This window comes from Cylas formicarius, unplaced genomic scaffold (assembly GCF_029955315.1).
Source record: "Cylas formicarius isolate icCylForm1 unplaced genomic scaffold, icCylForm1.1 PGA_scaffold_1__22_contigs__length_36826433, whole genome shotgun sequence".
Lineage (NCBI taxonomy): Eukaryota > Metazoa > Arthropoda > Insecta > Coleoptera > Brentidae > Cylas > Cylas formicarius.
This window is the reverse complement of record NW_026844264.1, coordinates 17,952,523-17,975,198: the sequence shown is the minus strand read 5'-3', so window position 1 is coordinate 17,975,198 and position 22,676 is coordinate 17,952,523. Positions and strand designations below refer to the sequence as shown.

Below are 22,676 nucleotides of genomic sequence, written 5' to 3'. Positions count from 1 at the left end.
GATGTAACAAAATATTTTATAATTTTTATATCTTTCTGAATATTTGTTCGTATATTTTCTTACCATATTTGCCAATTTGGTATTTGACTCTATCATAGATTTTGAAGCTTTATTAAAGCCGCCATGAAGCATTTGTTTATAGCAGCAAAGTCTGATTTCATCTTGGAAAATATGTCTAAGATTTTGATGTCGAATTTCGACAGTTTTGTGTAACAATCGTTTAGAAATTAAATAATTAACGCCGGAATAATTAAAAGTCACTCTTTATTTGCCATATTGAAATAAATACTGAGGGTAATTACAAATACTGTATTACATGTTGTCGGTACAAATAAAACATAAATAATAATAAATATGTACAATAAATAAAGATATTTCTATTTTGTATATTTTTTTATTTCAGTCTTATGCTAGGTCAATTTTGTGTTAAAAAATATTTCATTACATACAGCAGACGCCATGATTATAACCAAAACTTCTTAAAGCTAGTACAGTGATCCTCTAATGACAACAGTATGCTCGAAAAATATTATAAAAATAAAAATGTAAAAAAGTGTTTCAGTTAATTAGACCTCTGATAGTGAAACATCCGTATCTCATATTACAGTTATCATAGTAGTCTAGTGAATTTTAATCAGTGAGAGTCGTTATTGCAAGATTATTTGCCGGCTGGGTAGACAAGAAGCTCCATAATAAGTTGGGTCGTTGAAATTAAACTAGGTTAATTAATAGAAAATAAAGTAACACCCAATTATTTGTATCATGTAAGCAGTGTCCCGGTTGTCAACAGTGTTAACATATACCGCCAGCCTTCCCGAGCTAAATATCTTGTACTATATTAGAAACAAAAGTAGACCATAAAGTTCGATTTGTTAACTCAAGACTTCTTGACTACTGTTCCGGTATCAGAATCATCAGAAGGAGATGTAGACTCTGAACTTGACTCTTTATTTAAACTAGGATTGGATGTTTTTATTAATGTCGGAATCTGCGACTTTTTCATTTTCATGGCTCTGGCTTCAATTACAGACTCCTTTGAATTATAGTTTTCCCGGATGTCTCTGCTCGACACTTCGGGTTTCGAAGTCGCCACAATTTCGGGTCTGTTGTCGGGTACCATAACGCGAGGTATATTTTTAGGTTTGTCATCGCTTTTGCTTCTGTTGATCGTAGCTTTGACAACTACTTTTGGATCAATTTGTTTTACAGGTTGATTAGAATTGGCAGTTACAATGGCTCTGGGTATGCCTTTATATTCTTTACCTATCGAGTTCTTATTATTTTCTTCCAATTTTTGCAGATTTTTTTCCTGACTACCGTCACATTTATTTTTGGGGATCAGAGGACCCACGTACAAGTTGTTGCAGGTTATTTCTGGTTCCGGAGACGGTGATGGTTCTTCGACCAACGTAGGTTCTGATAAACACACCGGTTGTGGATTACTTCCTTGTCTACCTAACGTTGATGTTCTGGGAGGAGGAACCGGAGGAAATCGCATAAAATTTCTACTTGTTGGTGAATACGGTTCCGAACTAGAATACTGCGAGTTTTCGGCGATCGGATAAAACGCATTTTGAACGGGCATCGATCTCCTCTTGCTCAAAAAGGCCTCTCTTCCCGGATGATCGGGCAAAACTTTAGGAAAATTCCTCCTTTTTATCGTAAGCAACGCTTCTTCGGGGGTGAGCGCGGGTGGAGCGTGACAATTTTCATCCCTGGAGGTCACGTTGATATCGTAATTCGGATCAAAAGTCCTTAGCCTTCGCATACTGCTATAGTCAACATCCTGAACCGGATCAGATTTTGAATGACCGTGTTCAATCCTGATTACTTTCGGCTCCGTGTCCACGTTGCCTAAATTAACGTTGGTGATACTTTTCCGCAACTCATTTGCCACGTTGTCAAGTTTCCTTGGAGAAAAATCTTCCATCGTAATTGACCGCCTTAGAGGAGTCGGGGACACTTTTGGATAATCCAGTGACTTGGTAAGTTCTATCGGTTGCTGCATCAAGACGCTTGAACCTCTGCCCGTCGGTGTAGCATCGATCGCCACGGAAACTTTTCCCGGTCTTCTACGGTGCTTCGAGCTGTCTATACTGGCTGTTTTTATCAGCAACGGCCTTGCAACATTTACATCAGCAACGGGACTTACGGGTCTAGTGGGACTTTTACCCAAAGTCGAACTTTCTTCCACTTCGATCGGAAATTCGATCGGTAGAGGTTCGGGCTTGTTGTTCCTCTTCTTATTCGCTTTTCTATCACGTTTTGGGCTATATTTGTATACAATTTCGCTAGTTATCCAATCGCGAACTTTTGTGTGGGCGTCAATGGTGCTGTCCGACATATGACGTGCCAGTTTGTTATTAGCGTTATCTGCACTCAATGTATTGTACGCGTCGTCGACTTTCGATTTGGAAAACATTTTCACGATATTGCAGTCGGCGAACAACATGGCGTCTTCTGACTTTTCGAGTTTGCCGTCCACGCAATCTTCGACAGGGGAAATACTGATCGGTTCTGTAGACGATTTCTTATTTTTTATGCAACGGTAGTATAAGAAAACGAAAAATATCACATTGGCTAGTAGAAAGAGGCCCCCAACTATCAACAGGATGCTGAGACTTGAAGAACTATGCGTGATATCTGTAACGCTTTCGGCTGGTGAGTTTCGTATAATTCCGTAAACTTCAGTCTCCGGATTAGCTCGGTCTCTATTACCGGAAGTTCTTACTATGCCGGCAGAATCCGACGAAGGAAATGGCTTGTGAAAATTTTCAAATTTCGATAGATTGTGTCGCACCCATGGTAGAGGATTTTCAGACGTATAAGACTTGAAGGGATTCTTCAACGACGCGGTAATATCCGGAAACTCGCGATTCCAGAATTCTACCTGGTCTCTACGGTAAAATTTATTCTTGGAAATGGGATTGCCTAAAAATTATTTCGATGGATTAATTGGATCCGGTTGGGTATTTGTCGTACCTAGATGGAGGTAGAACTGGTTTTCCGCATCGAATTCTGGCCACTCGACATCGAACTGCGACCACACATCGTACTCGGACGACGGATATATTTCCTTGGGCATGTTTGGATTGCTGAAATCAAAAGCAGATTACGATTTAAAATAAATAAAAGAAAGTACTCGAACAGTCAAAATGTTGATTTTATTATATTTTCATTGAAATGAAAAAGATAGACTTAAATATACCAAATTAAGTGTAAAAAATAGAAAGCCACGAGGACCAGACGAAATACAGATAGAGCTCTTAAAAACGTTGGAGGAAGATAGTGCTTACACACTTCTTCCAAAAGATTTATTAATTATTAATTATAAATAGTTTGACAGAACAATATAGGCCTGGACGATCGGGATATTCAGATAAAAGCCAACTTGTACTGAACTGACATAAGACGTCCGAAGAACTACGTATTATGAGAGGAGTTCAACAAGAATGTGTGCTCTCCTCTTTTGTTTAATTTATAGGCAGAAAAAAAGGGAAACTGTCAAAGAAAGAACAGAGGGTTGGAGGACTGCTAATGGAATCGTCTTGAACAATTCAAGATAAGACACGATCTTACTAGCAACAGACAAGGATGATTTACAACTACGTTTATCAGCGGTAACCAATCATAGCCAACAAACGGGTCTACGCTTAAATATAAAGCAAACCAAATGGATAGGCATTAGAAAAAACCAAAACATAACATTTGGGTATTTGGGGTACTGGGTGAATGAAAACTGAAACTCAACTCAAGAAATCAAAGACAGAATAAAGCAAGCAAGAACATCTTTTGAGAACATGCAAAATGTGTTAACCAACAGAGCCTTAAGAATTCCCTCAAGAATACGCTTATTAAGTTGTTATGTTTTTAGCATATTATTCCACGGTATGCAAGCATGGGCCCTCACTGAAACAATTTGTAAGATGATTGTGGTGGAGGACAGAGTGACGAATCAAGCGGTTCTGCAACAAATTAACAAAAAAAGGGAGGTACTTAATACTAAAAAAGATTATTTTGCCACGTAAAGAGAAATAATTGCTCCATATAATCATGCTAGCAAAAACGCGGCCCTGGTCCCGAATAACGTCTTGGATCAAAAATCTTCGTCAGTGGTATGGAGTAACTACCACCACCACATTAATCTGCTGCGGACAAAGTGAAGATCATGAGACTGATCGCCAATGTTCTGGGAGAACACGGAACTTGAAGAAGAAGAAGGAATTTAATTGAAGTTCCTTCTCGTTAAAGCAAAGTAATACTTTAAATATTACATTTGCGACATGTCTCTTGAAACATTAAATCTATAAAGCTAAAAATAACGAGAGGAATGACTGACAATTAGAACAATAGTTATTTTACCTCCATAAATAATGTCATATACTGCTCTGAGACGTTCAAAATTAACTAACGCATTAAGACAAACTCACACGACTTTTATCCCAAAATTTCAACAGAAATTCTTTTTGCAGGAAAACCGTTGCAGTCATAAGAATATCGAAGTAAAAAGCCAAAAATCAACAGCGTCTCTTTCGATAAGGAATTGATGTGTTTTGGGCTTGGGTTATAAAAATTCAATTTCTTATGTGGTCGACATTTCGTCAATTTTATTGCCTTTTGCAGGACCAATGAAGACGATTTTGCTTATAAATATACGTAGTAAAATTGTGGACCATTAGTTATACCATTAATTAAAATCATTTCTAATTTAATAAACACTGAAGGTGTCCCAAGTTTCGGGAAACAAATCGTCTTATTGTTGCATATGCTCAAATTACTGCAGAATGAATTTGCAATTTTAAAAAAATAGTCAAAATCAAACGAGCGGGTTACGAGGAAGCCATATTTAAAAATGAATCCAGTTTTCAAGGGCGTTTTTTTTGCTTGAGTGCATTTCCAATTTTTCTAAATACCTTAACTTTTGGACACACGTAAAGAATTTGTTGCCTAATGAAATTCCGTTTTTTCACTGCAAAAAATGAAAACGGCACCAATGTACAAGTACCTATGATGATCCAAAATCTTCCTGATGTACACGGTAAGGTCGGAGCCAATCTTACTTATTTGATATATTCGATTGTCACGATAAAATTGCGACATTAAAAAAATCAAAGTACTCACCCAGTGTAAGCAAAATTGCAAAAGTAACGCATTATCCTCTGGGAAAACATTTTCTCGTATTGCGTATAAGGTACGTCCTCGAAATGAAACTTCGAACCTTCCAGTGGGACGCCGAACACATAAGACAGATCTTCGCCATTGTATGTTTTGTTTATCTGGGATCAAAAATATCCAGTTAGTTAAAAATAGCATTTCGTATTTATAAATCGTATGCCACGTTTACTATTTCGATATGCGGGTCACGGAAGTGAGTAAGAAATGTATTCCGTGTCATACCGGATGTCGTTAATATTGAAAAGTTGGGTACAATCAAATATCTCGGTCTTCAACTTATTCACATAAAGGAAACCTTGGATGGCGCGTGTGTTTTTTTTTAACTATATACACACTAAACAGTCAAGCAAGATATTGTTTGATAAAGTTGTATAAAATAATACTAGTTTTGCAGACGATATAAATTTATCAAAAAATTGATATGACCTTAACACGCATGCTTTTATTATTTAGATCAATGGAGCTGCAATTTCGAAACTTATTTTAAGTATCTTCGTATTACGTTAGATCATTATCTGAGATATGATACCGAAGTTGGTTTATTTGAGAGACTTTCTGACATTCAATATTTGAAAATTCTGTACACGAAATGGCATAAAATAGAGGATTTGTAAAAAAAGTATTAATAATAAATTAATTTTTTGCAGAAACCATTTATTGAAACGATTTTTAGGAAAGGAAAAAGATTTTCACTTGAACTTTTTGTTCAAGGAAAGTAAGTAACCTACTTGATATTCCGCATCTTATCAGTGGACACCACCAATGTATAATTTAAATAAAACTATAAGCCCAGTCATACGACAGAAAACAAATGGGCAGGGATGTTATTATTTTCTTTTATTAACCTCATTTATGAAAATTAAGTTTTCGCCTTTTTCCAACCGCCCTGACTCCAATCATTCCGCACACCGTCGATTTATCCTAATTTTTCAGATTTTTGCCAGTTTTTTTAGCACCAAACAACACCACTTTCTAATATTATTCAGCATATTTCTAATGTTCAACAAGCTTTTCTAGAATTCTTCATTGACCTGGAAGATTACCTGACTTATCTTCATCATCAAGAAATCTAGATCTGTGTCGCAATATGCTTCTAACAATGTCAAAACCTTCTAGCATTAACTATTTTCCTTGTTGGTTTGTATACATGTACATTTTCTAATAAATATATTGATTTTTAATTATTCTTTATCCTAGTTAATAGCTCTGCTGCGAGTTGAAATATATCTTATATGCATAGCAAGTTTACTAAACAAAATAAATTATTATAATACAGAGTGGAACAACTCAAATATTGAAATTGTGCCAGTAACTTGACGCTTTATAACATTACTTCGAGTCTAACATTAGCTTAATTTAAGAGTTTGTTAAAGAGTTAAATATTAGTTTAATTTCATTATCCAAACTCAAATATTATTTATTTCAGCGGCAAACTGTAAATTGTTAACAGATTATCGATTGATTTTTTTGTTTCAAAGAGCATCGAATACTGCTTCAAATTGAAAGTGTTTCTAGAATTCGTATCCTGGGCATAGTGCGATTTTCTTCAATTCAATATAGGACAATCCTTTTTTTACAACACCTCAAAATTAGCCAGAAGCGGAATTTCAAAGTCACTGCGCGGTTTCGAATGCGACTTGGAATTATTAAAAACAAATAAACTTTCGGAATTCAGAAATGATATAATGTTTCAATAATATTAATATTATACATAAATGTGGAGACCACCTCCATAGAATAGTAAATTGATGAAGCTGCAAAAGAACCCTCCATGTTTAATCGGTGTATTAAATAAACAGAGATGGCGTATCCTGCGGCGACACGGGGAAATATGGAAACCTGCCTCCAGTAATGTAATTATTAGGGTAACCCTTCCCACCCTTCCCTGTTTTTTAATCGTGAAATTTTTAAACGGCGTCACGAATTTTTCCGTGGGTGGAATGTCTCCTAATATACAAAATCGATCTATCAAAATATTGTAATATGAAATCTCAAAATATATTAAATACTAAGCATTGCATGATCGGCTACGCAATTCAAATACGTTTATATATTTATAAAATGCTAAAAGTAAATATCCGATAGGAGTTCTTTAATATCGAGTCCAAATATTAGAACGTATATTTCGAGGTATCTCATTGAAGCAGATGGATAGCAGAAGATCTTTTGATCTTTTCCTGTGTCTGTTCCGATTTTTCTTGACAGTTAGCTTTCAAGTTTATTTAAATCTTTAGTTTTGCTTTTAATATTTTATTCAAAAATAAATGCGGTTACGGTATTATTTTTCATAATAGTCCATAAGTAGCTATTTGAACTAAATAATTTATTTTTAGAAATTAAATAACTAGTTTACTAGCCCCGTGCCTACCTAAATTTAATTGGAGTTCCTTTAGTATGTGCGAAGTTATATTTATTAAAACCTTTTAAACAAACGTAAAGAAGGCAATGTTTGATGCCTTTACTTGGTTGCCCAAACTGGATGGAATGTGAAATGTATAGAGAGAATGGAAAAAGATATTGATCTCTAATAATGGATGTAAAATTTTTTAAAAATATTTTAAATAAGACTAAAAAATTTTGGCTACGGTTTGCCAATAGGCTATTGTTTTCTATTAAGAAATGAGATTTGAGTCCGACACAAGGTGCTTACAGAATTATACACATTTGCTTAAACATAAAAATGTAAAATATCTGGAAGACGATTCATTCTTGATCTAAAGGTTAATGAAATGAACATTAATGAAAAGAGTAAATCATTCTTTTTATGGTGATCACATAAAAGAGAGATTTGATACAACGGCCTATTGGCCAACCGTAATTAAAATTTCAGAATATTTGAAAAAGTGATTTGAATATATAATAATTATTTTCATAATTAATGTTTTTTTTTAATAATTTTAATATGCTTTCATCTCGAAAATACGATAACCTCTCCATAGCATATACTGCATGAGATTCAGGACGTTATATTGTAAAAAAAGGTACTTGATATATTTTAAAAATAGAGCTCGTAGCTTCCTTTAGCCACGGCACAAGTACCTTTCATTTTCCATTGTTAATAACCGCACAACATGGAGGTGTCTCAGCAAGAGTAAAAGGAGGTGGGTTTTTTCAGTTTGTTTTTATTTTCTGTATTTATTTTAAGATGAATTTTAAAACAAATGTCACACTTGCATCGTTACTTTTTCCATTCGATCCAAATAAACCGCCATTTTGTCTCCTGTCTCATATATATGTTTTTCGAAACGAAATTATTTTAGTAAGTTTTTATATGGTACTGGTTTCTCTAGGAACGAAACTACGAATAATTTTTTGGCCCTTTTTCTGGTGTTTCTTTCATTGTTTGAGAAAACGTTATCTTATTAAAGGTTAATAATTAAAAATAAAAGAAGTAACGCAGGAACCCGCAATTGCTTTCAAAACGATATATTATTGTTTTAGATCGTGGGACTTTCGCGCCACGCCACTGAAACTAAAAGGGTATTATTTTATTCGTAGACGTGCACTAACGCTTCTGCCACACTTACAATATATTCCTTGGAATGCGTTTTATGCGCGAAGACATAGAAATACGATTGCATGTTCAATCTGGAGTGATATAAACCAGTCTGGATGAGAGGAGCCACCGTTCTAGCGTCGGATAAGATGTCTAGCAATTCGTCTCGGGCCAGGGTCGCTCTGTCTGGCTCGTGACCCGAATAGTCTCCGAATTCCTGTTCACTCTGAAACTAATTTGTCTGAATTAATTGATGTAAATAACGGGAATACTCTATCTCGCGACTGTTAACAAAGTCCATTTGTTACAAGACATGATAGCCAGGAAAAATAGGCAATTAACACGAAAAAACAAATGAAATGGGAGTCCGTGTATGCAATAAGTAAATGGTTTATATTATTATATTATTTGGGAATAACACAAAAGAAGGTAAGTCAAACGTTCTTGTTATATTGTTTACATATTATTGATGTGCTCGGACGGGGTTCAAACTACAAATGTAATTCGTTTTGTCAATCCAATTTAACAAAATGGTTGTCACTTTTTCTAGATGGTTAGGGCACCGTACCGTACTTGAATATTACCATACCATACGTTCTACAATATACCAAAAAGGTTAATATTCTCTAAAATGGATTTTTTCCTCCCTCTAAAATACCCAATAATATACTGATCAAGAGTATCCAAAGTATAACTTTAAGATGCTTTGGAAGCGATAACGATTTGTCATGTCACAGGTTACTTGGTATATGTACTTGTGCTATTTTAGAAAAATGTACCCAAACATTATGGTGTTAGACAAAGTAAAGTATGTAACAAGTTCACAAGTTCGTAAACTGTTTCAGACACTCGTTTAGTAATCACATCAAACTCGCGACTAAAATGGTCTAAATAAAAAAATCTGTTACATATCCCTTCTCACAAAACCAAAATCAGGTTTGCGAAACTTCTTAATCTTCTTCAGCCTTAGATCTTTGAGCCATGAATTCTGTCCTTTTTGCCACAGATATTTTACGATGAACTTTTCCCCGCGGGGCTATCCATGAAAGAGGTACTGCATTTTGTGGACCGAACAGGGCTCTTCTAGGAGAGGGAACGCGGAGTTGAGGGCATAATGGATCCAAAGGCCGTAATGCAACGCCCCAGGAAAAAATGGACTCTTTTCCTCCAAAAATCAGCTTCAGTATTTGTTACTTTTCACCTCGCGTGAAACTAAGTAATGCCAACTAATAAAAAAATGATTTCACACTAAATTGGTGTAGAAGAGCGCAACGTTGTTTCTTTTCTGTTGAATTTAGTATTATACTTTGATGGGCTAATTTTAAAATTTTAGTTGTCTGGCATCGAAAGCTTATTGCTAACTAAGAAAGGTTAGCCTTCATAATTAGGAGGAACATCTAGACTTCCTAGTCTACCTGAAAAGTCAGGCTCGGTAAGTCTCCATTTTCCTTTTCTTATTGGCAAAATTCGCATCCTGTGTTCTTTTCTGAATCTATTCATGGCATGGCCTCCATTCATAGCATATTAAGTCTGGAGCAAGTTCTTGGAGATCGTAAAAATAATAAACAGCAAGTCAATGTCAAGAATAGGCGTCTAAAGTTCAAGACATCAAAATTTCGAATGTGCTGTATAATTGAACTGAGGTGACTTTTACTCGATGAAAATCCATTTATCACAATGCCATTATCGTCCGACTTCTATATATATATCAACAGGTAGTAGTAGGTTTTCAAAGAAACTTCCACAGGTTCCTGTAACACCTTTTATAAAAAACTTCTGGATTCCTATGTGTCGGTTTTTGTTCAGTCGAACGTCTCGCCAATCACCTTGTTGACTTTTCCAGAGCTTGACTGAAACAGCTTTGGTTAGAAGCCAACAAGATGATTGGCGAAACGTTAGCTAGTTCGATTCAACAAAAGCCGGCGCAGGAGGAATCCAGTTTTATAAAAAGTAGGGAGTAATAGATTCGTAATTACCATTGAACGGTTATAAATTCAAATTTAACAACGGAGAAGCATTTAAATCCAATTGGTCATGAAGTGATAGATTCGAATATCTTATTTTATTAACCTCCATAGCTTTCAACAAATTTAGTTTTTTGCTTTTTTTTTCATTATATAAAATATCAAAATTATCGTCAAGCTTGTGTATTTTTGAATTTAAATGAATGACATGGTTAGAATCCGAAATTTTGTTTTTGTACGGTATTTTATGTTCATTAATGCGTTTCTTAAATGTAATTTTTTTTTAAAACAATAAAACTAAATCACGAAAAAAACTCATAAATCCACAAGTTGAAATATGGATCATGTCCCAAAATGCATATCAAACCAACAGCTAGAACGTATAGGAAACGCATTAACGATCATAAAAGAGCGTATAAAGGCACAGTGTTGCCGAAACAGCTCCCATAAAATAATAAATAACTGCGAAAATCTGAACATTTTTTTGTTTCTAATTAATATAATACTATTACAGCTTATCGGGGTCTCCTTTGGTCATAGTTACTAACCAAATATCTTCGTGTTGTGTGTGTGTGTGTGTGTGTGTGTAATCACCTTTGAATAAGAAATAGGTCGTTGAAAAAATTATTAAATGTATAATTTCACACCATCTTCTGTGCAATAAAGCGCAGCAAAGTAAAAAGCCATACAGCAAAAGATGCATTTTTCTTACGGATTTGAGCAAATTTGATCATATCAAGTGCATTCTATGAAAATGTCGCATCCTATTTTATATGTCTGTATTTTTTTAGATCGTCAAGATTTATTGTGCCCTACGTCAGCAAACAACAAAATTGTGATTCTTCCGACATTTCGCGCAATTTGTCTCTGAACCCGTTTTAAGTTATGTTGTCCTCGTAACCGAAAGCTATAAATCTCTGAAGTCCCACAATATAAAAATGCATTCAGCTCATGATCCCCTATCCGTATATTTCTGGTCTTTGTTTTGATAGTGGTAAATTTTGTCGTTCTCTTTTCGTGATATACTCTAATGGACAATTTTACATCGCACAAAACGTTCCGACAGAAGAATAAAAAACGTATTTTCTTTAAGGACTGCTTCAATTTTTGGCTCACGTAGCACATTGCTTCAAACATTCCGTAGAATATGGTGCAAAAGTAAATTACATTTAATACCTGCCTTTGCTTTTTTGGCTATTTACATCTCGCTTACCCTTACACGATGGCCCCAATATTTTCAAAAACATATCTCACAAACTATACGAGACAAAGCGAAAAGTTATGTATAAAATACATATTCCGATCATTTCTAAAAATATCTTGAAATTGTTCATATAAACAGACCTTTATTACTCCATTTTCGACAGGTGCTTTGTGGTAACGGACCTACCTAGTAAAACATTATTTTTATAACTATTAATTTATGAAGCTCAAAATTACTTAAAAATATTTATAAACCGAAGTTCGAAAATTTTACAATTTTATCTGATTTAGGCTGTAAATTCCTAAAATTTGCTGTTTCTGCAATATTGGATGGATTGGATTGAATCAAGGCCGATTACATTGAGTTCTACGCACTACTGTTTGAGCTAGGTGGAATTACTGCGAACGACGTTATCACACCACATGCAAACTGCGAAATAAAACACACCGATTTCGATAAATAATACTTACTCTTCGATGATCGTATTTGTATTTCGCCATCGCCTCCATAAAGCAAGTGTCAGGCTTCATTTCGCATCGGGTACGCATATACTTCTTCAGTTCATTGTCTCTCTCCCTTTCTAACATACCATGCGTAAGTGCTACGTCTCCTCCGAATGCCAAATGTTTGCTTTCCAGCTCCGTAACGCCGTACATCAGTTCGAATCTGTGGGGAATGAGAATATATTACGGGGTATCAATGCCACTGGGGTGAAATTTGCTTTCGTGAATTGCGGGCGGTACAAGGAACAAATAAAATAAATTCATGTTTAAGTTCCGCTTGGGTATTAAGATATTTTTATTTAGTGATAATCAAACAGGAATTAATAACTCCAAAGTTGAAGATATTGTGAAAATAAATTTACCTTGGGGACATTTACCTTTAAATGTATGTACGTATAAGTAATACTACTATTTCAGTTGTCACCTGTTCTTTGGCATTTATCTGCTGTTATAAGAAACTAAATTTGAGTTAAATTTAAAGTTCCAAATTTCCATAATAAGTTCAGGTTCGCGGTCATAACCAAAATTTAATAACGACGAATTTAGTTACACCGAAACTTACTTTTAAGCTTGGTTTTAAGTAAAAAAAAAAATAAATATTTTTTATAATTCTTTATAAAAATTCGCGGATTAACAGTTTTATGTTCATATTTATTTTATAGGCTTAGCAGCTGCATTACTTTTGGTTAGTACATTGTTCCCTCTTTTTGTTAATATGCATTTTTTATTATACGGGTATGTGTCCCTGTTAAAAATTTAAGAACAAACGTTTTTGTAAATATAATTATCACCTATTTATTTATTGTTTACCAGATATCCCTGGAGACTGTACCGTAATATGTCAATTCAGATAAAGCAATGATTACTGTAATACCTGAAGTTTCGTGATTTTTGAAAAATTTTCAATTTTTATAATTTGCAATTAGATGGTTTTTACAAATAAGGAATTTTGCTATCAGTTGGCCTTTTAGTCACTATAACGGCTTAATAGAAATGTTTTTATGTACTGTCAATTTAAAACACTCTGTGGGATAATTTCATGCCATTAGCAAGGCGTAATCATATCAGATTTTTGGATAAATATATTTATTGATTTTCATGCCAGATGTTTTTTGAAAAATAATGTTTTCTCCACAACAGGTCAACATAGATTTGCCAACGCCAAATATTACAAAAATAGAGGTCATGGACGGCCCTCAATTTTTAAAATTCTATTTATGATTCGTTTATCAACAGGCTAGGCCCAATTAAAATATGCATTTAAACGCAAATCCGCAGCAATTTACAAAAAATAACAATTAAGCGGTAACAAGGTTAAAGAGATAAAGAGAGAATAATTATAATAGTTTTTTTTTCAAAGAAATATTCACATCCATAGCTGTAATACTAACTTCTGAGTTATATAACGAGTGCAAAAAAATAGAAAACTACATTAGCAAAAGTATTTTTCTACTCCCCTCTGTAAAATACCTAATTACACACCGATCTAGAGTGCGGAAAGCGCCACTTTACCACGTCACTTTCGTTTCCCACTGATCCGACCACTTCGGATTTTTCCGGCATTTTACCGCACAGTTTTGGGAGCAATTGGATGTTTTCGGAGATCTTCCCCACACTTTGAATTTTGACGTTTGTCAATTGTGACGGTATTCGAAATTTACTGTCGCAGAAAGAGTATAGTATGCAACACGTTCGGTAAACTTTTTAAGCCACTCGTTTATTTATCTTTTATTAAACACTTACTCCACTCGTGTGAAATAAACTTGTGAATAAAATGGCCTTTACCGCACTTGTTGCATAACATACTATTTCTACATTAAATTATTGTATACTTGAGTCAAGAAAATATTGTACAGTGCAAAAAAGTCATCAATGTAATCTATCAGTTCAAGGAATGAATAATGAAATATATGAGTTGTTCTAGTTGCTTTGTCTGGCAGAGATATGAAGGTTATTTTTGAATATTATATTCCATCTCATGTCGATATGTAAGCATGGGGAAAACCAACCTAAGCGTGTTCGAACCTTTATCTTAAACAAATTCTCATTTAGTCAAATGCAATGCTTTTATTGTGACAGGAAAACCAACGAGAAGGGTAATTGCTGCCCGCTTAGCTTTAAAATTACTTTATGGTTTCGGTTGTCGTCTAGGTACAAAGTTAAACATTTCTACAATGTAGCCCGAGGGACGGAAAATTTAACGTTTAAAAACATAAATGTGAAACTGCGCTTTCAACGTATGTATTGCCTTATTAAACTCTTGCAACTCCACTGGAATGATATCCGTATGTAGTAAACTTAAATGCCTTGAAGCTCTCGCTTCTTTGTGCTTAAAAACTTAAATAATCTCATTGCGCGAGTTAAATCAGCGAATTTATGCAGTGCCGTAGGTTTGTTGCGATAACGTTGTGAGTATCCCGAGGGTATCTAAAGCTAGTGATTAGTTTCAATACTACAGCGTCGTACTGAACTGATTTCATTTTATGAAAACTATTTACCTTTTGAATATATCCACGTATTGCATCATCGACTTCCTGGGATCGTTGGGAACAAATAAGTTATCAACTACCGGACCGAACGTTGTTTTGTATGGTTCGGACGCAGGTATGGACTCCATGATTTCTTCAAGTCGTTTCCTTCTTAAACACGCGGCAAAATTGTCGTGTAGCTGACAATTCAGGTTCGCTGCTACTTGGATAGAGATATCGATCGGCTTGGAGACAAGCGCCCAATCGGAAAGCGCGGTACCGCTCATTAGAATTGCTCTGTGGAAAAGTTCTGAAAATGTGGGAAAAGTAGATTAATATATAGGAAATTCCTAGAATTGTCAAAACTTTTTTGCCAGTCACTTTGAGCATTTCCAGTACTTTATATGAGTCACATTTAATAAACCCCTTCAGACAGTCGTCTGTAGAAGTCACTTTCTGCCCGTGTTGATTGATATATGACTGCGAGATCAATCTTGATCTCTGTAATTTAACTAATTTTTTTTTAATTGAATTTTTTCATACAACTATTTTGAGGCGTTTTCTAAGCCTGTTCTTTGTAGATCTAAGTTCATTTTGATAATTTAACTTTACCAGTTTATTTACAGAAACACAAAACAATAGAACAAACCATTTTACTGATTTCTAAATGAAAAAAGCTGGCAACATTGAGACAGATTTTTCAGATTTAATATTGCCAATTATTTGGTCACATGAGAAAACTCATAACCTCATAATCATGAAGTCATGTTACTTTGTCACACTTATGTGCCACCCGATATATTTAAGGACAGAACAGGATGTTCTATGCAAATACGAGAGAAGAAAATGACTAAAGAGAAGGAAGAAAGTACAGAGTCATTGTTTTAAAGGGCTCACTAGAACCGAAAACTCAATGTTTCACTATTTTCGCATTTCAAGTGTAGTTTTGTGTGGCAACTAACCAAAACTTACAATCACAACGCAAAGTGCTCAAACTGGCGAGCCAAACAAATTTTGCAGGGTTTTGTTATAAAAAACAAACAAAATGGTGTCGACTGGTGTGCCATAATTTAAAGTATAGAATTTCACTATAAATATTTTAAAATATCAAATAGGCCATCTTCCATTTTGAATTAGAAATTTAAAATAATAACTTGCAAAAGAGGAGGCTCGCTCTTATCAAGTTATCAATATACTGAAAAGCTGAATCAAAGCGTTGAGCCCACATTTTATCGATCGATAATGTTGAATACCATCGGGATATCAATATTCATCAGTTTGCTACTTGACATATGCATCCTATATTCTTTTATATTACGGCGGGTTTAATCTAGAATTTCACAGGAGATCTGTGGTGGGTAATTTGATGCATTGCAGTTTGATATTTTGTGAATTTCGACAAAATAAAGTATATTTAGGACGCTATTGCCAACAGCGCCATCTAAGGAGGTATCATTCCACGGGAAATTTTCGCAGTCAGCCTGAATTACCGAAAAACATAATATTTCATTTTATACGTGAAAGTGGTGGCAATATTAAAATTCCATAACTCAGTTTAACTGCGAGTTTTCGCGTTAACTGTCACGCTTCGCCAAAGATTAAATATGGCGGCAAAGTGTCGTACAATATAGTCGAGCAATATCTTTTAAAATTATATAAAAGAAAGGTGTTTGGGTTAGAATTTTCGTTTCAATATAAGGGGAAATCAGTGTGGTAGGTCACGAGAAATTATTACACAAATTATATGCAAAGATGGACAGGAAGTTTGTAATGATTGAGTCAGGGCCGAAAAAGAGAGTTCAGTTGAAGTTTCAGATACTTTAATTACGTTCTTGCTAAAATAATAACATGCGTAATAAGTAAATTAGGTTCAAATAATAAACTCTGATTTGAAAAAATGTAGGGCTAGGACGTCAAGTAGTATGAAAAAAGTTCTAAGACATAATCACAGTAAACGACATTTTTAATTGAGTCCCACCCAAGGATGCCCTAGAATGGCATCTTTCGGAAGATTGCTAGAAAATTTTCTCGATAATTTAAAATTTGAAATTGTAATACCGAGTTTAAAAATGTGATGTTTTGTCTCCTAATAGTTGTGGAAATACTTAAAAAAATGGTTTAAACAGGGTGCGCTAATTTTAGTGCCGGGGAAAAATATGGTTTCCTGGAAGACGAAGTTTGTTTAGAAATGCCAACTGAGTAATGTTACAGCTCGAGTGAAGGCCGATACAGTTCCACGTATTTTCACTTGTCAATCAGTACAAGAGTAGAACAGTACATTATTTATTCCTGATCCAAAAGCGCAAAAAAAAATCTGCTGTCTGATTCTGAAGCCTTACCGAACTTTAAAATATCCTTGCAAATAGAACAGCAATCAGCACTCGACTTATCAGACAAATCCAATATAATGCAGTAGTAAAGAAATTCATCAAAAAGAAGAAAACAAAGTTTTTCAGGACCAACATTTTCAATGCAATGCAAAATTAAAAACATTTGGTGGTGTGGAAGAAGAGATAACAAAATATATACAACGTAAAGACAATCTCAGTCTTTCGTTTTACTAAGAAAAAGTATAAATGCAATATCCTAAAAACATATGTGTATTTTATCAACTTATGCCAGCAACACGTCTATAAGGTAAAGTATGGACCAAAACAAGTTCACACACGATATGCGGTTTCTTAAAGTTTTTTATAATATAATACGAATCCGATTCCACTTACTTTTATTATCCTTCATAGCTAATGGACTTATTGTAAACAGGCTTGCACATACTGCTCCCGTTCCATGACCGATTAGTGTCACGCTACCTGGATCGCCACCAAATGCTTCGATGTTGTCTTGTACCCAGACCAGCGCAGCAAGTAAATCCATCAGCCCGAAATTACTTTGCCTTGTTGTTTCTTCGGCTTCCAGTTTTAGAAATCCTGAAAATTATCATTACCACATAGCTGTAAATATTCATGTCTGAGGTGTCATAGTAAAAGTATAAAAAAATAAAAGGGAAAATATGAGTATTGTCAGATAAAATTGGGAATCTATAGAGCATATTAGAATAATCCCCATAAATTTCCAATAAAATAGGTTTTCCGTTATACATTTTTTAACCATTTATTTTTTATTAAAATCAAAATTAATTGGATTTTCTGATGACTAAAATATGACTATAATGTGCCTATAGGAAGCTCAGCTTAACATATACTTGTGTATAGAACGGGTGTCCTGAAATCAATAAGGTTACTATCTAATTCCATAAGAATTTGCTAAATAAATATTGGCGGCAATAACAATAAATTGTTTAAATCAACCTCTGCAAAATAAATTTAAACAAAATTTTACTACCACAATTATGAGATTAAAATATATTATTACCTATTAAATTTACTTCGTAGGGGAGTGAAAAAAAATCACAACGCATGTGCACTAATTGGAGCCGAAGATTTTGCACTCTAGCCGAACATCGCCAAATAGAACGAATACTATGCATGCGGATCTCGGACATTGGCGACGATTTTCGACGAAAACCCGATTAGATTTACGAAAATTCAAATTTTCCCGCCAAAAGTGGCTTAGAATCGTCACTAACTTCAATACTTACTATTTCCATAATTGAAGAGGTAAATAAAACGTTTTTAATCAGCCTCTTTTAATGCCATAGCGAAAAATATTGCGAGTATACAATAGAAATCTCTAGTGTAAAAAAGATACGAAAAGACAGATATGTGCTGTTGTCGCATTGTCAAATTTTTCGGCAGTGAGAAGTACTAGTTCAAGAAGGAAGTCACTGAATCTAGGAGATGTGTCCTTAAATATACTTTATATAACACGTTAAAATAAGTGCAACTATAGTAATGACATGTCATAATAGTGTCAATGACAACAAATGCAATAGCATCCTCCATTGTCGTTCGTATAAAATTGCTGTGTATATTTGTCACACCAAGACGAATAATATTTATAATAAATACACATAAAGAAAAAGTGTATTGCACCCTAAATCAAACCTCAAGTGTCCTTATTCCCGAATTTAATGGTACTGGTGATGTCGAAGGTTGGTTTACACTAATAAGAACCATTAAGGCCAGCTATAATGTATCCGAAAAAACTGTAAAATTGGCTTTGATTGGAAAGTTGTCGCCACAGAAATGGTTACATTCTTCCCAAGGACATGTCGCTTTAAGCTTGGACACGCTGGGGGAACAAAAATGAGTGAGAAATTGAGTTATTATGATGCAGACCTTGTATCTTATCTAATCGATGGCTTTGATGACACAAATCTTCAAAACACAGGCCAAAATGAAAGAGTTCTTCAGCCTCAACAAGATGCTCGAAATCATGAACGTAATTACTTTTGTTGAGAGAAAGTTTTATCCCAAAAAAGACATTAAGTGTATCTGCACTGTTTCGAAGCGGGCCATATAGTAGCCCAAACCTAAAAGAGAGCCGGATAGGTGTTTTGGATGCGGCAGAGGAGACCACCAATTCAAGGATTATTCAACTGAGCAACAACCAGGGCGATCAACAAAAGTGCCACAAGCTGATTCTACAACAATGTATGTGTGTGCTTACTCTGCCAAGGTCGAGCTGCGAAAATATCCTTTTCTTAATGTGGAAGTTGTTTTTGACACTGGAAGCCGTATTTCATTGATTTCATTGATTTCATTTCATTGATTTGCAAATGGCGAGTTCGTACTATATACGGAAGACTTTATGATTTTCACTGAAAGTTTAGATCAGCTAATTGAAATTTTGAAGAACGTATTTTCATCATTAGAAAAAAGAAGTAGAATATTTGGGTTACTTGGTTAATTATGATGGTATCACACTAAATCCGGACAATATTAAAGCTATCGAAGATTTTTCGATTCCGAAAAATAGCTGAGTCGAGGTCGATCAACCGTCAGGTTGGCCAAACTGTAGCAATGTAATTTTATTTTTCATACTCTGTGAATTTTGTCGGTAATACAAATCTCGGTAATGTGTCGGTCGTCGTTCGGCAGGCATGACTACCGTTGCATCAGAAAATAAAGTTTTAAAATTATGAAAAACCCGCTTTTATCGTAACCATCCTACTACGACAATACAGTATATTTTTGCATCCCCTCTCTTTGTTTCCAATAGATTCGGAATATCCGTGTCCCACTAGAGATTTAAATTAAATTAAATTAAAATTTTTCGTTATCTAAATCTCGAATAAACGCAGGTTCAGAACCGAACTTTGTGGCACACTAGTACCATGCAATATTAAAGTAAAAACTGTCAAACAAACTACAGGTTAAAGATTTTTTAACTATGACCGTCTGCTTTACGATCACGATATTTGCGTGTAGATTTTCGAGACACACGCATTCAACGGCCTTTGTTCACAGGGAGCACGGATTTTCTTCACTCAAAAGCCCCGACTATTACTCGCATCCCCTTACAGTACCTAACTGCATTGATTCAATTATGTTAAACCTAAATACTTTAGGTCCTTTTTAAGAACTATGACTATGGCGATAGTTTCCGATAAGAAAATGATCTCCGTTTTTATGTTTTTGTATCGTTATTAATATCGTCATAAAATCTCTCTTGCAAATTCATTCATTCATTCATTCATTGATTTGTCTTGAAAATTTTGAATTTCTATAAGATGATTGAGAAACTTTAATTTTTAAATTATTGCATTCTAAAATGTACGATTCGTATGCCCAGCGATTCCGAAAAGCATAAGAACCATTAGTCCAAAGTATATCCCGGAGTACACATTATATAAACATAACTCGATGCCATATATAAATTTCCCTCTGCGGAAATCAAGACGACGAAGGACGGGAAAGCGCATTTATGGTAACAAAGAAAATTCTCTTCGGAGTAAAAGATGAAATCTCCCGTCACATATATCAGCGCTATAATAACAACGACGATTTTTTCCCCGAATTTACTCTCGCAATGGTGACGAGAACCTTATTTTTCTGAATATTTCCCTGGTGAGTTTTTAAAGTACTGCCCATGCAATTTTCAGGTCGTTAATTTCGAGTTATTCCATGGAGAACCTTTATTGCATACGAGGTGTTGAAGAAATCAATCGTGGATTTTATGAGTAAGTATGTAATTTGTTTTTCTAATTTGTTCTAGAAATGTCGGGAAAATCAGACATATGACAAAATGAAAATGGTTATACAGAGAAGGCCTACTTGTGTTTAATCTAGGATTCGGAAGACAGAAAGCAACTCATAGGGATTATTAGCAGGGGAAATCCCAGAAGCGTCAAATGTAGAACATAAAAATAATAACTATTTTTAAGTTAAGAACATCTTAATATTTTATGGCTTCTTTAAAAGCAGTAACTATTTATTTTACAGTTTTATATCCCATCAGCTTAAATCGTGCCCTACACATTCAGATCATTTGTGATGTCATTAAAAAATATATTAAAATATAAAGGATCTAAGATTGAACCTATTGAAACTCATATATTTATATTAAAATACTCCGAAAGGCAGCAATAGCGCTCCACTTATTGAGTTCTTCTTGACAAACACGGAGCCGTAGGTCTTTTGTAGTTTACTCAGGAGAATACTATGATCCACATAGTTAGAGGCCTAAGAAAAATAAAGAATCCGTATAAATGATATCATCTTGAGAATGTGGAAAAAACAGAAATCATTAATAGTAGGCGGTAGGATTGTTATTTCTTTTTAAGTTGGGCACAAGAAATCTATTTTAGTTCCCGTCGATCTCCGATGTAATAGGAATGACGATTTTTCCTCTCGAGATAATATAATTTATTCGTTATCGTTTTCTTTAATCAATTTATTTAGATGGATATTTAGAAATAAAATAAAAAAGTTGCGAAAGTGGGTGCACTTACTAGTAGAAACTTAAAATAAATAACAGTAATTACAACGACGAATGTTAGATAAATAATTTATTCGCATATTTTTGTTACAGCAATCAAAATAAAAGAAATAAAACTGTTTTAAAGGAATATCCCGCTAGGGCAATTAAAAACGTGTAAAGAGACACTCGCACTAATATTTTTGATTTCAGGCAAATTTATTTAATAAGGGTTTTTCTTTTCGATGTATAGAACTTTAAGATGCAATAAAACAACGATGGATTATTCGATTCACATAAATTTTATTTATCCGAAAGATAATCTTGTGGCAAAATATGATTTCTGGCATATGACCGCCACGGCTGGCGCGGATGTAGTCCAATCTGGACGTCCAATTTTCGATGACTTTTTCCAACATTTGTATCTGTATATCGGCAATAACATGGCGAATGTTGTCTTCCAAATGGTCAAGCGTTTGTGGCTTATCCGCATAGACCAATGACTTTACATAGCCCCACAGAAAGTAGTCTAGCCGTGTTGAATCACAAGATCTTGGAGGCCAATTCACAGGTCCAAAACGTGAAATTAGGCGATCACCAAAAGTGTCTTTCAATAAATCGATTGTGGCACGAGCTGTGTGACATGTTGCGCAGTCTTGTTGAAACCACATCTCCTGGACATCATCGTTATTCAATTCAGGAATGAAAGAGTTAGCAATCATAGCTCTATATCGATCACCACTGACTGCAACATTCGGCCCATCATCGTTTTTGAAAAAGTACGGGCCAATGATTCCATCAGCCCATAAAGCCCACCAAACAGTCAGTTTTTCTGGATGTAACTGTGTTTCGACATACACTTGAGGATTAGCTTCGCTCCAAATGCGGCAGTTTTGTTTGTTGACGTAGCCATTCAACCAGAAGTGCGCTTCATCACTAAACAAAATCCGCTTATGAAAATCGGGGACAACGTCAACCTCGATTTTGGGCCGATTCGACGAATCTACGCCATACTTGATGATCGTTTGGCTTCAATTCTTGCACGAG

At 34.7% G+C, this 22,676-nt stretch overlaps 1 protein-coding gene across 4 annotated transcripts in view; it reads right to left on the bottom strand.

Moving 5' to 3' along the window:
* Positions 1 to 262: 262 nt before the first annotated feature.
* Positions 263 to 22,676, bottom strand: part of LOC132696988 (neuroligin-4, Y-linked-like) — a 95,268-nt gene continuing 72,854 nt past the window's right edge. For all 4 annotated transcript variants that reach the window (XM_060662211.1, XM_060662209.1, XM_060662210.1 and 1 more), the window contains exons 4-10: positions 17,534 to 17,737; positions 14,841 to 15,120; positions 12,310 to 12,505; positions 8,703 to 8,903; positions 5,122 to 5,276; positions 2,983 to 3,095; positions 263 to 2,931 (exon numbers count right to left, since the gene is read on the bottom strand). In XM_060662211.1, the coding sequence (XP_060518194.1) occupies positions 878 to 2,931; positions 2,983 to 3,095; positions 5,122 to 5,276; positions 8,703 to 8,903; positions 12,310 to 12,505; positions 14,841 to 15,120; positions 17,534 to 17,737 (3,203 nt within the window). In that variant the 3' untranslated portion in view covers positions 263 to 877. The remainder of the gene's footprint in view (positions 2,932 to 2,982; positions 3,096 to 5,121; positions 5,277 to 8,702; positions 8,904 to 12,309; positions 12,506 to 14,840; positions 15,121 to 17,533; positions 17,738 to 22,676) is intronic.